The sequence below is a fragment of the Denticeps clupeoides genome, chromosome 15, assembly GCF_900700375.1.
Source record: "Denticeps clupeoides chromosome 15, fDenClu1.1, whole genome shotgun sequence".
Classification (NCBI taxonomy): Eukaryota; Metazoa; Chordata; class Actinopteri; order Clupeiformes; family Denticipitidae; genus Denticeps; species Denticeps clupeoides.
The window spans coordinates 9,618,284-9,634,699 of NC_041721.1; the positions used below are offsets into that span (position 1 = coordinate 9,618,284).

Consider the following 16,416-nt stretch of genomic DNA (forward strand, 5'->3'; position numbering starts at 1 on the left):
GCCACCTAGTGAACCGTATTGGAAAGCCAACGGTTTTTAATTAAATTAATTTCTGTCAACCCTTCTGAGTTCAGAATACTACTTTAACTCAAGCTCTAACTCTAGCTAACAAGCCCAAAGGGGTGGTACACAGGAACCAGACAGGTGATCCATATCAACCTTGTCTTAGTATGAACCCAAGAACACCATGCGAGGAGCAAGAGTTGCCCTGGATTTACCCACTGTCCTGATCAGCATGAATCAAAGATACAACAATCCTTCTTGTTTGACTTTCTTCATTGGACCTTTGTTTGTGCATGATCCTCCATCCTAAATAGCTTCGAGTGGACTGGTCCTGAATTCGAAAAAATACTACGAGACGTTTTACATGTAATCTAAATGAAACTATCTGTCAATGCAAATCACTCTGTAATATCAGTGTGAGTGTCACGTTTGAAGGAGGACATGAGACATGGCACAACTCAAACGGAGGAATACTATACAAACAGGCTTGAAGGTAAATTGTAACTAAGGTGGCACTCTCCTGGCAGATTATCTTAACCAACCCTATGCACTACATCACTGCACATATAACCGCCTTGGACTAAACACATCAGGAGGTTTATGTAACCTACATAGTATGAAATTCATAGCAGGTGAAGTTCTCTGACAGGTGCCAGGATAAGCCTCAATAATCTCAGGTGGATCTGAACAGAAAAAAAGATAAATATTTCATAGTGAGCATGGTAAATGCTGCCAAAGGATACGTTTCCCCGTTCAGTGCAGTCCATTGGACTAAAGTCCATTGGATAAACCAGAGTTAGCCAATTCTAAATCTGCAGATTAAAGTGAAAGCAAAGTGAACACTGCAGTACAGCACATGGTGACACAATGAAGTGTGTCCTCTGCTTTTAACCGTCACCCTTGGTGAGCAGTGGGCAGCCATGATAGGCACCCGGGGAGCTGTGTTGGGATGGTACTTTGCTCAGTGTCACTTCAGTGGTTCCTTGATGGTTCAGGATATATGGGTGGGATTTGTGTATTTATCTTTATTTAATAATATGGTAATAATAAGAAACTCATCCGTGTTTTGTATAATTGGATTGGAAAATAAAAAGATGTTATGAATGAAACTTCATACAGAGCCCAAATGTGTGTTTGTGTGCATTTTTCTGTTTTGGCGCCATAAACCGCTTATTAACACCAGGTTTTACATGCTTCTGCATCTGTATGCTCAAATGCTTTATGCTTCTTTAGAGATGAAGAAAGACAAAAGAGGTAAAAGTTCATGGAATTCATGTTTCCATCAGCAAATCATCAGTATAAACATGAGTCTAAAAATAAAAAAGTGGGTAGAACAATGAATGATCATCTGCAGTGCAGTCTCCTATTGCTGTTTTTACTGTGCAATTAAAGTGAAGTGATTGTCACATGTGATACACAGCAGCACAGCACACAGTTTACTTATTTTTAGTGCTTATTTTTATTTTTTTATTTATACTCATAAACATATGTCTGTCTCTGTCTCTCTGTGCACTTGTTGTATGTCTTGTACATTGTATGTACATTGCATATCCTCCCCTCTGCGCAGTTGTAGCATAAGCAATATCCTTTATAAAGTTTTCTGATACTGACTGCGTTGCTGTGTAAAGAGCAGCAGTCCCCAGAGCGCACTGTCATCCTGCAAGGAAAACCCCCTCCGGCCTCCCCCCATCCAGATACACACTGCGGTCTTCGTTATCTGACTTATAAACACACGGATGGCATCCTCAGCACGGCCCGCGTCCATCTTCATTAGTTGCGGGTCTGCGGATGCGCTACGCATGCGCTCATGAGCCGCCCTGCATGACGTCACTACCAGGAAGCTCTTGGAAACAAGCGGCACAGGAGCGGAGTGGAAAGTGTCAACGCAGCACCGAGAACAAACCCCACGTCTCGGGACTTGTAAGTGCCCTTCCACATTCTTATGGGATTTTAATACGTTTTATTTTTGTGTCATTATTATTAAAATAACCTACGTATTGTTTTTACCCAGCCGAGAAGCGTATTCGGCTCGTCATGTTTACGTATTCTAAAGTTTTCTGTCACTTTTCTAATCAACCCATTTCTGCTTTCTCTGTTGTCGGCGTTATTGTTTTTGGCTGTGTTTTCTGCGTTGAAAGTGTCCGGATATCAAAAACAATAGGGTTGATACTGCGTATCATGAGAAACGAAAGCAAAAGAAAAATGTTTTGCACATACACACACATACATACACACACACACACACACGCGCGCACACACACACTTACACACACGTATGTTTGTATGTATATATTGTTTTATCTTTATTATGTTTACATATCCAAATGTCATTGTTGAGTCATGGGGCTGTACGGGAATGTGACTTTTTATTTATTTATTTAGGGAATAGGTGGGAATGTTGCTTCTTGCGCCACAACGCTGCATCATCATGTAACATGTAACAGACTTTTATCAAAATTCCATGTTGTCTGCTTGAAAAAAAATAAAGCCAAGATAGACCTAGATCCTCTACACAAGTCTTTAAACCAGGAAATGTAGGTGCGTAGCATTGTTAAGTCCCGCCCCAGTGGTAATAGAAGAATTTTGAAAAGGGTTCATAATTGTTATATTACTGGCTAATTGAGTGATGTAAAGTTGGTTGCATTGTTTTTTTTCTGTACCGCATGGTGTATGCACACCCACCTCACGTTCAGCATGGCTTCTGGCACCCCGATGTTGAATGGGGACCTTACACGAGGACCACTGAATGGAACTGGACCATCGCAGATGGCTAGTCTGGAAGAGACCATTCAGCAGATGAACATCCTGATCAAGGAGAACCAAGAGCTAAAGGGTAAAGGTCCCTCAGATATGTATTCTGCACACAAATAGCAGAAGGTTTTAATGCTGCCTTAAGCAGAATTCGATTTAGGGTCCCACATTGTACATGTATACTATTTGTGCATTATACTTTGGCTGCTTTATAATGGCAAAAATGATGAAGTGTTGAATCCCGAACTGAGCAAAGTACCATCCACACACATGACCTTGCATGACCAGTGGCACCTTGGCTGTTCAGTATTGAAAACTGCAACATTGCGGTTAGAAGTCTGTTTTCTTACATGTTAGGCCACCACCACCCCATTTAACAGTAGTGGCAACTTGTCAGTCTAGTCAACATATTAATTGAAATATTTCAAGCCCTAAGTGGCTGTTTAGTTAGCTTATGCTCAGGTTTGTAATGTATACAGAAGCTTTGAAGCAGACCAACACCTCAATGAAGGAGCGTTTTGAGGGACTTTCTGCCTGGAAGGAGAAACAAAAAGAAGAAAGAGACTTCTTGGAGGGACGGTTGGAAGAAGCCAAACAGCGAATGAGCATCCTGAGTACTGAGAACGAATCCCTGAAAAAACGCTTTGGGATATTGGTGAGCAACCTTCATTCAGGACAGAGTTTTATATCATGAATGAAAGTCTGTGTGGAGATGGACAGAGGATCAATTTTGATTATATAGTCTTATGCTGTGCTATCATTCAGTCAGAGGCGGGTACTCCGGGTGGTGAGCTGGAGACCCTGCGGGCTCACGTGGCTCGTCTGCAGGCTGAGAAGAATGACTTGGTGGCCCTCAATTCCGAACTACAGCTGAAGATGGGTCAGGGCTCACCTGAAGACTCATTTATAGAGATCAGGTTTGCAGTGAGTAGCTCCCCAAACCAGTTTGCTTCTTTGTGAATTCTTTATGTGTTACCACATAAGAGAAACAGAAAACAGAAGTACTATAGACAGACTAAGAAAGAGAAATGAATGATTTCTCTGACAATATCTGTTTTTGCACTGTTGCTGTTAGATTGTATGATGTAACTTCCAGACTTTGTATGATGAGACTTCCAATGGTTAGGCTCCAGAGAGTCTTATCTGCTTTTGTGATAGTGTTAAAAGAGCCGAATGTCTGTACTGCTTGTTGCAAGTAGGCAAATAATTGTCAGAGACTCTTGTCTTGCCTTCTGCTGAGCAGACATAAAGTGAAAGTGAATATTGAACAATTCAATTAGTTAGATTACAACTTACAATAGTAAAAGTGATTATTAAACCAAAGCATGTAATACGACACCTACTGACTCCATTATAGGAGGGTGAAGTGGAGAAGGATCTGCCCTGCCTACAGAAGGACCTCTCTGCATCGCAAATGTAAGCAATCTGATGTGTTTATGCTGGGAATTGAGCATATGAGCAAGATAAGGGTCTGCTGTGCAACACAGGATTGTACTTACGATAGCATTTTTGCTTTACTAGCAGGCCACGCATGGAGTCAGAGGAACAGACTGTGAGCCAGCTGTTGCAGTCTTTGAGGAAGGAGACTGAACGTGGGGAGAGGCTTGAACAGGAGCTCAGTGGTGTAAGAGAAAGGTACAGGTGTCATTGGGCAGATTTTGTTTTGCTGCTCTTAAGGATTGGAAAGTTTTGGTGGCCATATTATTAGGCACATGTAGTATATTGCATATGGTTTATTAACTACCACTTTCATCAATGGTCAGTTTATGATCAAATGACCTCTGCTGACCAAACATAGATGTAATGTAGAATGTGGATGTGGACCTAGTACCATTTCTGGTTTTTGCCCCTAAACAGGTTGAAGTATTTGGAGCTGCAGGTTCAAGAGAAAGATATGATAAGTGAGAATGGCACACAGACATCTCTATCCCATCAGATGCAGGAATCTGTTGTGGATAAACAGAGCAGCACAGACAAGGTACAAAGCTTTAGTCTCTGCAGGGCTATGAAAACACCTCTGTCATTGGCTGTTTTTGGTGGTGTAGACACATAAAGCCAGCTATCCATGCCAAATATTAATGTCCAAATACTACATTTCTATATGTGTGTGTGTGTGTGTGTGTGTTTCACCTAGTCAAATTCTGAGGTGGAGAACCTGAAGGCCCAGATGAAAACTTTGTTCAGTGAGCTGCAGCAGGCACAGAAGAAGCTGGATGAAGCAGAAAACATGAAGAAAAACCTTCAGGACAGGTGAGGCAGAGAATGAGAAGGAAAGGGGAGGAAAATAAATTGGACCTTTTCAGGCTGAGGTTTCTTCAGATTTTTACTAACTGACACTCACCCACCATCCATAATCGCCACCAGAGCACTGTGCACAGGGTGGGTCACCAACCATTGCAGGGCACACACAGTCACAGCTACGGCCAATTTAGAGTCACCAGTCTACCTAGTGAGCATTAGGAATCTAGATTTGAGCTCACAGCCCTGTGCCCTAAGGTCACACTGCTAACTGCCATTATGTCAGTGTTTTCACATAATGTTGTTATCAGAACATCAAAGTCAAAGGGAATTATTTTTGCCTCCCACTCTCTGTGCAGGTCTAGGGACATGGAGCAGGAGTTGGGCACCCTTCGGGTACAGCTAGGGGAGCGGCAGCAGGTGCAGAGTGAGAACGAGAAGCTGAAGCTACAGCTGGAGAGTCTTCAGGCGGAGAAAATGATGGAGCAGAAGAAAGCCCAAGAGGAGAAGTGAGATCACATGGACACATACACACATTTACTGTATACTGTATATCATAGCAACCCATGTGATCTATTGCTTAACACATATAGACACATCTACTTCACACATGAACACACACTTCTCATATAAACATCGCTGCAGCTACATCTCTTCTGCCTGCCTCCACAAGACCCCAGGGCATTTATTCAAATCGTGATTTTGGTTTGTTTTCAATATATTGTCCATCCCTACCAGGGGCTCACCATTGCTCTACTCTCTTGTTCACTGACTGCATGTCTGCACATGCATCTTCCCACAGCAACCCTGACATTTTCTGATGGAGCAGAGTCGAGGTTGCAAAATAATTGCAGTTGCGATTAAAAAAAAACATTTTTATTAACGCATTTATTCAGATTCCGGTCCAATTTCAATATTTTGATCAATTTAATTGATTATAACCTGTAAGCAAATTGTAAGTTGCTCTGGATAATTGCAACATGTATAATATAAATGATATATTGTTTAGCCCTAGACACATATTCACACTCTTACACACGTACTCACGGGTCCTGTAAATTTTGTGGGGGTTTTCTGACATGCACGCTTACACAGACGCTAGTATCTTTTTCATAGATGAACATTTATATTTGTACTTTACTAATCCTTTCTCCCTCACACCAACAAGGGGTAGCCTGGCCCAGTTGAAGGATGCCTACACTAAGCTGTTTGAAGATTACAATGAGATAAAGGAAGAGCGTAGGAAAAGAGATGTTGCTATGGTGAGAGACTCACAGTCTGTCCTTTCGTGCCAACCATTTCCAGTCAGGCTCGATTTTATTTTAAACATTCTCCCATTAACATATGACCTTCTCAGGCTAGCCTGTCACGGGACGAGCGGAACGAACTCCAGTCGCGATTGGTTATGGCAGAGCAGGCACTGGCTGCTAAGCAACAGCATATTGATGAGATGAAACAAGAGATTTTCCAGAAGGAGAAGGAGCTGGAGACCATCAGCGTGTTTAAAGCTCAGGTGTGTGTGTGTTTTTTTTTATTGTGCATTTGACAATGGAATGTTTTGAGTGTGTAACCAGTGTTTCTTTGTTCAGGCGGAGGTGTACTCATCAGATTTCTATGCTGAGCGGGCTGCCCGGGAAAAGATCCACGAGGAGAAGGAGCGTTTGGCTGCTCAGCTGGAGTTTGTGAAGAAGCAGAACAGCCAACTACAGGAAGATATGGAGTCACTGGGAAGGTGATTTGAACAGACAACCTTCTGATTACAAGGCCGCTTCCTTAACTTCTAGGCCACCACTGCCCTGTTCAAAACGTTTTCTGCATTATATCTGTTGTTGTGTCTGTCTGCTGCAAAATAGATTAATTAATTTTAAAATGTTTTAAAAGATACATTTGATGACATTTGTGTTGTAGACATAGCCTTTCAGAAATGCAGCGGAGACATGTGTCACGTGGAGCCACACCACAAGGAGGCGCCACAAGTCAAAGCTACCAGGGGAACAGAGGTAATGTTTGCATTATTTTGGTCAAATTTTTTTTGCATTCTTGCAATGTGATTTTTGTAAAATGTTTTATGTGCATATTCAATTCCATATATTGATAAGGAAATATTCTTTTGCTTCTTGGTTTTTAATAATATTTAATAATTACACTTTTACAGAATTATATGTTATTGTCCGATATGCATTGTTAGTTTTAGAATAAAAAAAAAAATTCCCCCACAGGTGTTGACATAAATATTCCAGAGCATGCATGTCCCAAGTGTAACGAGGTTCTTCCTGATCTGGACAGCCTGCAGATCCACATCATGGACTGCATCATCTGAGCTTCCGGCTGGGCTCTCGTCCATCTGTCCCAGTCTGACTGAGTATAAGCTTTACAAGATGTTTAGTGATAATTGCACAGTAGCCTCTCTCTTCCCAAATATTGCACTCTGAAATATACTGTACGACAATACAATTAATATTAGAGAAGAACGGTAAAACTATGATGAGCGGTGTACAGGATGTTGGGTCCCTGCTAATTCGGTTTGTTTTGAAAACTTTACTCCTATTTTTTCTGAAAGATTTCTCAGTTATTTAAATAAAGTCATGTATATCATTCTTATATATGGAAAGCATACAAATGTATATCTAAATGATAAAATTGCTTTGGAGTTAATGAAGTTGTTTGAATTATATTGTCATTGTTAAAATGGTTCAAAACTGTTTTGAAAGCACTTAATAAAGATATGAAGAAACTGACCTGCTTTTGACAGTCTATAGCGGGTTAACCAGGGCTCAAGGTAATAGATTCATTTTCAACTAGCAGCGGCTTATGTAAAAAAAAAAGTCTATACCAATCATATGGCATCTATAAAACTGAAAACACAAGTGTAAACAGTGTTTCCCTATTGTTGTTTTGCTGTCTAAAATGAAGTATTTGGTCATTTGCATATTTTATCATTGACTCCTAAACGTGTGACGCCCTTCATGAATGAAACGAATGCACGTGTTTTGGTGCGACCTGTATTTTGAACGCTCCGTCGTCACCATGACCCGGAAGTGAAGTAGTGCGCTCCGGCAGCCCCGCCGTTTTGATCGCTGAGCGAGGGGATGAATTTGACATTACTGGTTTAATGGCAGCCACGCGGCCGCAACCCGCGGAGCTGGACTGATTTGTAGCATGTGCTGGGATTTAACGCGTTAATCCCTGTACTATGTTCAAGAGGATGGCTGAATTCGGTCCAGATTCAGGAGGAAGAGTGAAGGTAATGCTAACCAGGCTAACATGCTAACACAACATATCTCTTTTATTAACGTGAGCCCCGTTTTTGTTCTATTTTTGCATGTGCGTTTCATGAAACATTGCTTACCTCAATTGTGCGATTTTACCTATAAACACACACGGAGACACATGTGCCAACCGCACCAACATATGGTCTCACAAGGGGTCTGAGGATCTCATCTCAGTACCTAATGGCAGTCAGGCTACCTCTGAGGAGCACATGGAGGGCTGTGCGAACTCTGTCACGTCTCAATGTGAACCTGCTTTCATCTGTGAAGAGCACAGGGCGCTAGAGGCGAATTTGCTAATCTTGGTGTTTTCTGGCAAATGCCAAATATGCTGCACGGTATTGGACTGTATGCACAACGTACACCTGTGGCCCTCATAACACCCTCATGGAGTCAGTTTCTGACCGTTTTAGCAGACACGTGCACTTCTGTGGCCTGCTGGAGGTCGTAGTGCAGGGTTCTGACAGTGCTCCTCCTGGTCCTCCTTGTACAAAGGCGGAGGTAGCGGTGGGTCCTGCTGCTGGGTTGTTGCCCTCCTACGGCCTCCTCCACGTCTCCTGATGTACTGGCCTGTCTCCTGGTAGCACCGCCAAGCTCTGGACACTGCACAGACAGACCCAGCAAACATTCTTGCCACACCTCTCATTGATGTGCCATCCTGGATGAGCTGCAATACCTGAGCCACTTCTGTCGGTTGTAGACGCAGTCTCTAGCTACCACTAGAGTTAAAGCACCGCCATCATTCAAAAGTGACCAAAAAACCAACCAGAAAGCAGTAGAGGTGTGAACCTTAATTGGTCTCACGATTCAGTTATGATTATCAATGCTTCGCTATCGGTGCATTAGGCTGCATCCCAAAAATCAAAATACAAGAGTTAAGGTCTCGTACAGTTGTTCGAATGCTTTGATTTGCTATAATGAGCAAAAAAAAAAACAAAAAGTCAGTGTTCAGTCCGCACTCACCTTGTAACAGTCGTTTATACTGGTAGTACTCCTTTAAATGCTGTGGGCGAGGTTAGTCATGTACCGCACTCCTGATGCAGATCAACTGTCCAGCAAGCAGAGGAGTCGAGCAGACTGGTCCAAGCTCCTGAGGCCCCTTCATTATTTCATTTTGTATTACATAGAAGCAGTAATGTTTGGCACATGTAATGATCCTGACATTTTCCGAAGAACTGAGGTGCTGTAAGCATAATAAATAGAGAGCATGATGGAAACCCCAGCGGCGGCGTGAGATTCTCTTCCTTCCCCGTGGGCCTCCTTTCTCTGCATGCTCGACCTAAACCCATTAGAACCTGAAGCCAAAAACGCCTGGTTCAGATGTCCGTGGCATCAAGTGAGCACAGACTGACCACAGATCATCTTTCTGCTCATTGGAGAAAATCAGACCGAACGACAGAATTGTCCACATCTGCATTGTGATGCATCGGTTATGCGGTTAATTTCAACACCCCTAGAAAGCACAGGAACTGAGAAGTGGTCTGTGGTCACCACCTGCAGGACCACGCCTTTATTGGGGATGTCTTGCTAATCGCCTATACTTTCCACCTGTTGTCTATTCCATTTGCCCAACAGCATGCAAAATTGATGGTCAATGTTGCTTCCCAAGTAGACGGTTTGATTTCACAGAAGTGTGATTGACTCGGAGTTACATTGTGGTGTTTGTCTTTGTGTGTGTGTTCACAGGGAGTGACTATAGTAAAGCCCATCGTTTTTGGGAACGTTGCACGCTACTTTGGGAAGAAACGAGAAGAGGATGGACACACTCACCAGTGGACTGTTTATGTTAAGCCATATAGAAATGAGGTGTGTTCTCCAAATTTCTCAGGGTGAAGTGAAGTGATTGTCATTGTGAAACACTGCAGCACAGCACACGGTGACACAACGAAATGTGTCCTCTGCTTTTAACAGTCACCCTTAGTGAGCAGTGGGCAAAACGAACTGTAAAAACAAGAGTCTCAGATTATGATCCGAGTAGTTTCATGGTATGTCCTCACAGATGGGCCCCAAAAAGGGCCTGTTTCTGACCGGTATCGAACAGAGAACCTTTTGCGTGTCAGGCAAACGCGATAACCACTACACTGCAGAAACTTTAGGAACTGTGTTGGTTATGTACATTATAACAGATGTAAATGACTTTGTTTGTATGTAGGATATGTCTGCGTATGTCAAGAAGATACAGTTCAAGCTTCATGAGAGCTATGGAAACCCTCTGAGAGGTATGTTTCGCTCACGGGCAAGGGTGGTTACTGGTTCATAGCTGAACTGAAGATAATTTTGCTTTAACTTTTAGTGGTCACTAAGCCACCATACGAGATCACAGAGACCGGCTGGGGAGAATTTGAAATAATCATCAAAATATTTTTCATCGATCCCAACGAAAGGCCGGTGAGTTCGGCACTCTTCTGCCTATTTGCTTCTGCCTTTTAAAAATGTTTTTGTAAATGTTTGCTGTTGGTTTTATTTTCTCATCAGGTAACTCTTTACCACCTTTTGAAGCTCTTCCAGTCTGATTCAAGTGCCATGCCAAAAAAGACGGTCGTGTCTGAATTCTACGATGAAATGGTTAGAATCCTGTCTGTGTAAAAATGGATAGTCTCAGAACTTTTTTTTTCCTTGACTTGCCCATTGGCCAATATAGTTTAGCAGTTACAGAGCCTTTAAATCATATTGGGATTTTAGCTTTTCTGCTTGTTTCGTTGAGCCAGAATGTTTTTCTCTGTTTTTCTATACAGATCTTCCAGGACCCCACGGCCATGATGCAGCAGCTGCTCAACACAACCCGCCAGCTCACCCTGGGGGCGTACAAGCATGAGACTGAGTGTACGTTTTCATAGCTGCCGATGTGTTGTGTAGGACACAATAAAAAAAATTGGGGCAGTGGTGGCCTAGTGGGTAAGGAAATGGACCCGTAATCAGAAGGTTGCCGGTTCGAATCCCGATCCCCTGAGGTGGCACTAAGCAAAGGCAAGGTGATGGGTTAAAAGTGAAAAGTGAAGTGATTGTCACATGTGATACACAGCAGCACAGCACACGGTGCACACAGTGAAATTTGTCCTCTGCATTTAACCCATCACCCTGAGTGAATTTTAACACCAATGTCATTATCATATGGGTCATTTAAACGGTCAGTTCCCCCTACTTCTTCTGTAAATAGATGAAGTTATACTAGTTTTGAGACACTCCCCAGTTATGTAATAAAAAAAATGTGTGGAGTTTTGTGGTAACTTTTTCTTTTTATGCAGTTGTAGAGTTGGAACTCCGGACGAGGGAGAAGTTAGAGGCAGCCAAAAAGAAGACAAGCCAGGAAATTACAGAGCTGAAAGAGAAGCTGAAAGCCAGCAGAGAGACCATTAACATCCTGAAGGTTGAGATCCGAAAGCTTGAAGAAGAGGATCAGGTCAAAGACCACTGATGCCAGTAGATTTAACCGCTAAGTTAGGATAAAGCAAGTTTTTGAAAGAATGCAAACGTTTCATACCAGGCTTAATTTTTGAATGAAAGTCTGAGTCCAAATGTAATGTCATTTTACATTCAGGAATGTGAATAGAAGGCATTTGGACTGTGTATGTGTGTGTAAAAGCGGTCAGATTTGGATTGCAGTGTATTTTACTCCACGGGCTATGCATGCGAAGAACGCATGGTCCGATTTGTCTACATCCAACATCATATTTTGACTTCAGTAGACAGATCCCAACAACCACACTAGTAATGTACCACACACACAGTGTTTTGAATTTAGGTCCTTTTTTCTGAAATCCGTTATATAGCAATTTCCACAAGTGAGAATATGCTGTCATTGGAATTTTTTTACTTTTTACATAAAATTCTTTTAAAATACAAATTACTCCTAGTCTGAGAATAATCACCTACCCTGTAGGAGGTTCCAAAGTTCTTGAGTTATAATGAGCATGTATTAAAAACAAAATTTCCACACCAGCTTTTTGTACATTTCATTAGTTTCCAGACTATCCCTTTCTCAGTGGTTTTAGTTAAAGGGATTTTTTAAAAAAAAACTAACGAAAGTTAGTTAACTGCACTAATTATTTTACTGATTTGTTGTTGTTTTTGCTATTTGTTTATTCATAATTGTTTATTCATAATGTGCAGGTATAACATTACATCATGTAACATTACATGCTCTGGCGGTGATAGAAAACTATTTTAACTAACAACTGTTACACAAATCATAATAATAATAAAAAAAACGTTACCATCTCCCTCTTGGAACAAAGACGCGTTGCTTTCGGTTTCTCTGTTCACGTCCAAAAGCCACAGTCCAGTCTTGAAGTCGCTGCACCATCCACTTTCCACCAGTAGAGGTAGATAGAGCGTTGTTTTTATTCCCCCTCCTCATGGTCACCAAAGAACCTCACGAACAACAAGAACGACGACTACACCCGTTTTCACCCGCATTGAATAGTGCAAGTGAAACGTTCGATGGAATCGGTGAAACGACTGGGAAACATTCTTATGGGATCATTTAGTTTTCCGCCAGTAATATTTACGTGTACGCTTGTGTATGATGTTTATGCTAGAGCCATTAGCAGTGCTTATTGAAACGTGTCTTTTTTTTTTTTTTTTAATTGCGCGTACTTCATCTTTTCTGCCAGGTCTTGAGTCTTAAAAGTATAGATCATAGAGAGACCCTTACAATGGACCTGGTGGAAGAATCGTTTGGCTCGTTTTAGAAGAGATTCTCACAAACTTCTAAACTTTACATCGAATCGTCTCGTTTCGCAGGAGACCAATTAGATAATAAAAGTGCCGTCTAATGGTAAAAGTAAAGGTGCATTACGAAAAGTATATTAATTGAGTAGGATTGGAATGTTATAATTGTCCGTCTAGCCCTACGAAAAAAATCCTATCGATATTTCGTCTCTGGGAGGAACGCTGACTTATATAACACGTCTCGGTGCATTTCAGCCGGATTCAGTCCGGCGATCGGGGAAAGCGGACGCACGCCGACCCGGAAGCGGTTGTCGGAGCGAGGCCAGCTCCAGAACGAGGCCCAGCGCGCTGGAGCGGGACCCGCCGAGAGGCAGGACGAGGTGGCGGAGCGACTTCGGCTCGTCCTGCTCGCCGCTGGTCCGCTCGCACGCTGGCGGACATTTACTCGCCGCCGCCGCCGCGACGAACAGCCACGGTTGCCGCGTGGCGGACCGTGGGCTTTTTTTGGGGTCTTTTTCCGGTTTTTTCCCAAGTTTGGTTTTCATTTTTTTTTTCGCGTGTGCGTTTCGCGCCGTGGAGCGGAGCGAAGAGTTTCGTGTGGGCTGATGGTCGAGAATTTTCAACAACATCAAGTCGTGGCGAAAAAAAAAAGCAACAGTGGATTTGGGATACTTTTACTACTCAACCTCAACTTTCCGTCGCGGATACTCCATAGTAAGTACTTCGTAGCCGTGTGTAAAAAAACTTTTTAAATGTAGTTTTTACTATTATTATTGTAACCATCACCACCCAGCTAATGAAGCTAAATACGTGCCGAGGTTGCTAGTCGCCTCGCAGGCTTTTCCTCCCTGTTCCATCACTCACGCAGATACCCGACAAAAGCTGCACTTTTCCCGTCCCGCAGCGAGTTTAGATCTTCAATTCGGGAACTTTTAACCAAAAAAAAAAAAAAAAAAAAAACTCTTCAAAGACCACGACGCTCTGTATTAGTAGTAGTACGAGTACTACGAGTACCAGTACTACTACTACTACGGGTCTGCCTGCTTGCGTCAGCCTGCGTGCTGTCTAATGGTGAAAAATAAGAACGTGTAGAGGGTTTAATGCGCGTGTTTTGTAGGTGCCTACAGTGGGCGTGATGGCCGTAGGTCTGTCCGCGACGGTTGCACTTTATGCGTGTGTTTATGCTTTTAACATATTAACATATTTATGGCCTTTAAAGCGACCCAACAAACACAGTTAGGCAAGTTTAGTGAGCATGTGAGGTCTTTTTCGTGGTCTTTCAGATATATGATGTTGGGACAGTTGGGTCTTATTTCCCTTTTGATACGATTGCCGAATTGGTAATCTGAAATGTGGGTTTAATTTGGTGTGGGTAATCTGCTCCCCCGCTTTCCTCTGCTAATCTGCGAGGAATTATCATGAAACTACTCTGATCATAATCCGAGACTCTTGTTTTTACTCTTCTCTCCCCCTTCTCTCTCCGGTCATCAGGAATAAGTGACACGGATGCGCTGTGACACTGTCTTTACTTTGCTGTTCTTAGTGGGTGGAACATCTTGTGCGTTATTTTAATCCCTCCTCAGACACCCAAGATGTTTCAGAATCTCAAGGAGAATCGAAACAAAAAAAAAAAACCACACAGAGAATGAATGAATTTATTTGAAATGCTTCAATGCTGGAGTTAGTGACTCATTAACATACCTGTTTGAACATTACCTGAACCGTGGCACCTCCCAGCTGCCGCCTTCACGTCCTGACAACACGACTCCGTTCTCACAGCCCTGCCCTTTGTTGTCGTCTTATTCTGTTGTAATAACACCGATCGTCGTGTAATTGTCCATTTAATGGATCCTTGAAGACATTTCGAGGCTGGTTGTTTGCTGGTCGGAGGTACAGTGAGGTCAGCAAATGGCGCTGCTTTTCCCCGCATTTTCTCTCTGCAACCTTGGAAACAAGTTGAATCAGAGTTTAGCAAAATATGACTCTGCAAGCAAGGAATGTCCAGAGATTGATGGCAGTTACAGATCATATTGTGCACAAGAATTCCAGGGGTCATGATGGTTTATTGCTAAACCGTCCCATCAAAACCATCTTGGCTCGTAATCGGGAAAATGCGTCAACCCTGTTTTTAGAGCCATTGCGACTTGCTTCATGGCTTCCCAAGAACAAAGTTCAAGCATCGGAGTCACCCTGCGTCCAAAAGATTTGTTCTCTTTGAGCATTTGATCACAAGATAACTAGAGATCTGGTTCATTACTAAGCTCTGTTTAGTGACGTGTCACAACCCCTGATATTTATTCATCGTGCAGCACAGCAGCGTAGGTCAAGTGCATGACGAGGCACATAAAAGAAAACTACAAACATACCTTTTGGTCTAGCAATAAAGAAAGTTATTAACAATTTATGACGTACGGTACTGATTATACCACATTCTAGTGCACTGTGAATGGGCAACATTTCCCCACCACCACATGCATCGGTCATGTGTTGTGGAAATGTTTTCTCATTCACAGACGGGAATATTTACTTTATTATTTGTATTGGCAGGCCAGTCATTATTGGCCGTTATGGTTAAAGTTCAAGGGCCTGTCGCTTATTTTAATTGACTTGCTGCACTTGTCCCTCTTGTGCTGCGTCTCATTTTTCCCCCCGACATGGGAGCTCGTCACTGGCACAGGAAAACGGACCAAAGTAACACCCAGCCTCCCAAAATCCCACCTCATCTGTTTATTTTTACCCCAGTGCCGTCCTACCATGAGTAATATTCGGCTGGTACAGGGCGTGTTGGATCTTCGCGCTGCAATTAAGAGCGAGGAATGGTAAATCTAGGCTGTGCGGCAGTTACCTCAGTCCTACCGTTTGCCCAGTCAGTCAGTTCAGCCTTTATGAGCCAGCTAAGCGCTGCTGTGTGGCATCTGACGTCTCCTTTGACGCCATCTGCATCCTTGTTCCGTTACTCTCCCAGCTTATCCAGGGCTGTACCCTTTATTACAAACAGTTTATACTTCTTGCAGGCAGAATCCATAATTGTTGCCTTTTTGTAGTCTTTTGCTCCGATCCGTAGATTTATTCCCATTTGATCATTTTCGTTATGCATCAGCCGTGCACACCAAGTAAAATAAAGATATTGTTACAGTGGTTGTTGAGGTTGTGTGTGTGTGTGTGTTTGTGTACTCCCAGAGCTGTGTTAATGTTTAATAGGAGTGCTCAATGTGCGTCAGCAGGCTCTCCTCAGAGGGGCTCCTCACGAGGTGAAGTAGCTTCTCCTTCCAGTGAACTGCAGTGGGCCAATGTTGTGGCTGATATTCTTCCAGGTATTGCCACTTTTATTGAGTTGTGAAATGTTCTAAAGGAACTCCACCTGTGCATCAGATCGCAAGTCTTCACATCTTTTTCATATTATCTCTGTAGATTTAGTTGCTTTTCCAGTTTCTCACTCTGTCTGAGAGAGAGATATATGGTTACGTCCATCAGTATTAGCCGA

The 16,416-nt window shown here is 42.7% G+C and overlaps 3 protein-coding genes across 4 annotated transcripts in view; all 3 read left to right on the forward strand.

Annotated features, from left to right (window-relative positions):
• Window positions 1–1,811: 1,811 nt before the first annotated feature.
• Window positions 1,812–7,730, forward strand: optn (optineurin). 2 transcript variants are annotated; one of them, XM_028954869.1, is made up of 14 exons: window positions 1,812–1,923; window positions 2,697–2,836; window positions 3,234–3,409; window positions 3,520–3,678; window positions 4,112–4,170; window positions 4,276–4,389; window positions 4,612–4,732; window positions 4,889–5,004; window positions 5,352–5,501; window positions 6,161–6,254; window positions 6,350–6,505; window positions 6,582–6,724; window positions 6,901–6,992; window positions 7,212–7,730. In XM_028954869.1, the coding sequence occupies exons 2-14, from the start codon at window positions 2,698–2,700 to the stop codon at window positions 7,310–7,312; spliced, it is 1,620 nt and encodes a 539-aa protein (XP_028810702.1). In that variant the 5' UTR covers window positions 1,812–1,923; window position 2,697; the 3' UTR covers window positions 7,313–7,730. The 2 variants fall into 2 exon arrangements, with proteins under 2 accessions (XP_028810702.1, XP_028810703.1); XM_028954870.1 differs by having other exon boundaries at window positions 4,279–4,389.
• Window positions 7,731–8,023: 293 nt separating this feature from the next.
• yeats4 (YEATS domain containing 4) lies at window positions 8,024–12,200 on the forward strand. Its single transcript, XM_028955003.1, has 7 exons — window positions 8,024–8,236; window positions 9,948–10,067; window positions 10,414–10,480; window positions 10,555–10,649; window positions 10,737–10,826; window positions 10,997–11,084; window positions 11,507–12,200. Exons 1-7 carry the CDS (start codon window positions 8,186–8,188, stop codon window positions 11,674–11,676), a joined length of 681 nt encoding a protein of 226 aa, XP_028810836.1. The 5' UTR covers window positions 8,024–8,185; the 3' UTR covers window positions 11,677–12,200.
• Window positions 12,201–13,210: 1,010 nt separating this feature from the next.
• The window catches only part of frs2a (fibroblast growth factor receptor substrate 2a), a 30,724-nt gene continuing 27,518 nt past the window's right edge, over window positions 13,211–16,416 (forward strand). The window contains exon 1 of the mRNA XM_028954636.1: window positions 13,211–13,646. The gene's annotated coding sequence lies outside the window, so the exon portion shown is untranslated. The remainder of the gene's footprint in view (window positions 13,647–16,416) is intronic.

Bases quoted from the DNA above. Each gene is read 5' to 3' on its own strand.
- yeats4 (XM_028955003.1), top strand. From the start codon at position 8,186: ATGTTCAAGAGGATGGCTGAATTCGGTCCAGATTCAGGAGGAAGAGTG. The intron at 8,237-9,947 runs GTAATGCTAACC...GTGTGTTCACAG, and splicing joins ATTCAGGAGGAAGAGTGAAG to GGAGTGACTATAGTAAAGCC. The intron at 10,068-10,413 runs GTGTGTTCTCCA...GTTTGTATGTAG, and splicing joins TTAAGCCATATAGAAATGAG to GATATGTCTGCGTATGTCAA.
- optn (XM_028954869.1), top strand. From the start codon at position 2,698: ATGGCTTCTGGCACCCCGATGTTGAATGGGGACCTTACACGAGGACCA. The intron at 4,733-4,888 runs GTACAAAGCTTT...TGTTTCACCTAG, and splicing joins AACAGAGCAGCACAGACAAG to TCAAATTCTGAGGTGGAGAA. The intron at 6,725-6,900 runs GTGATTTGAACA...TTTGTGTTGTAG, and splicing joins GATATGGAGTCACTGGGAAG to ACATAGCCTTTCAGAAATGC.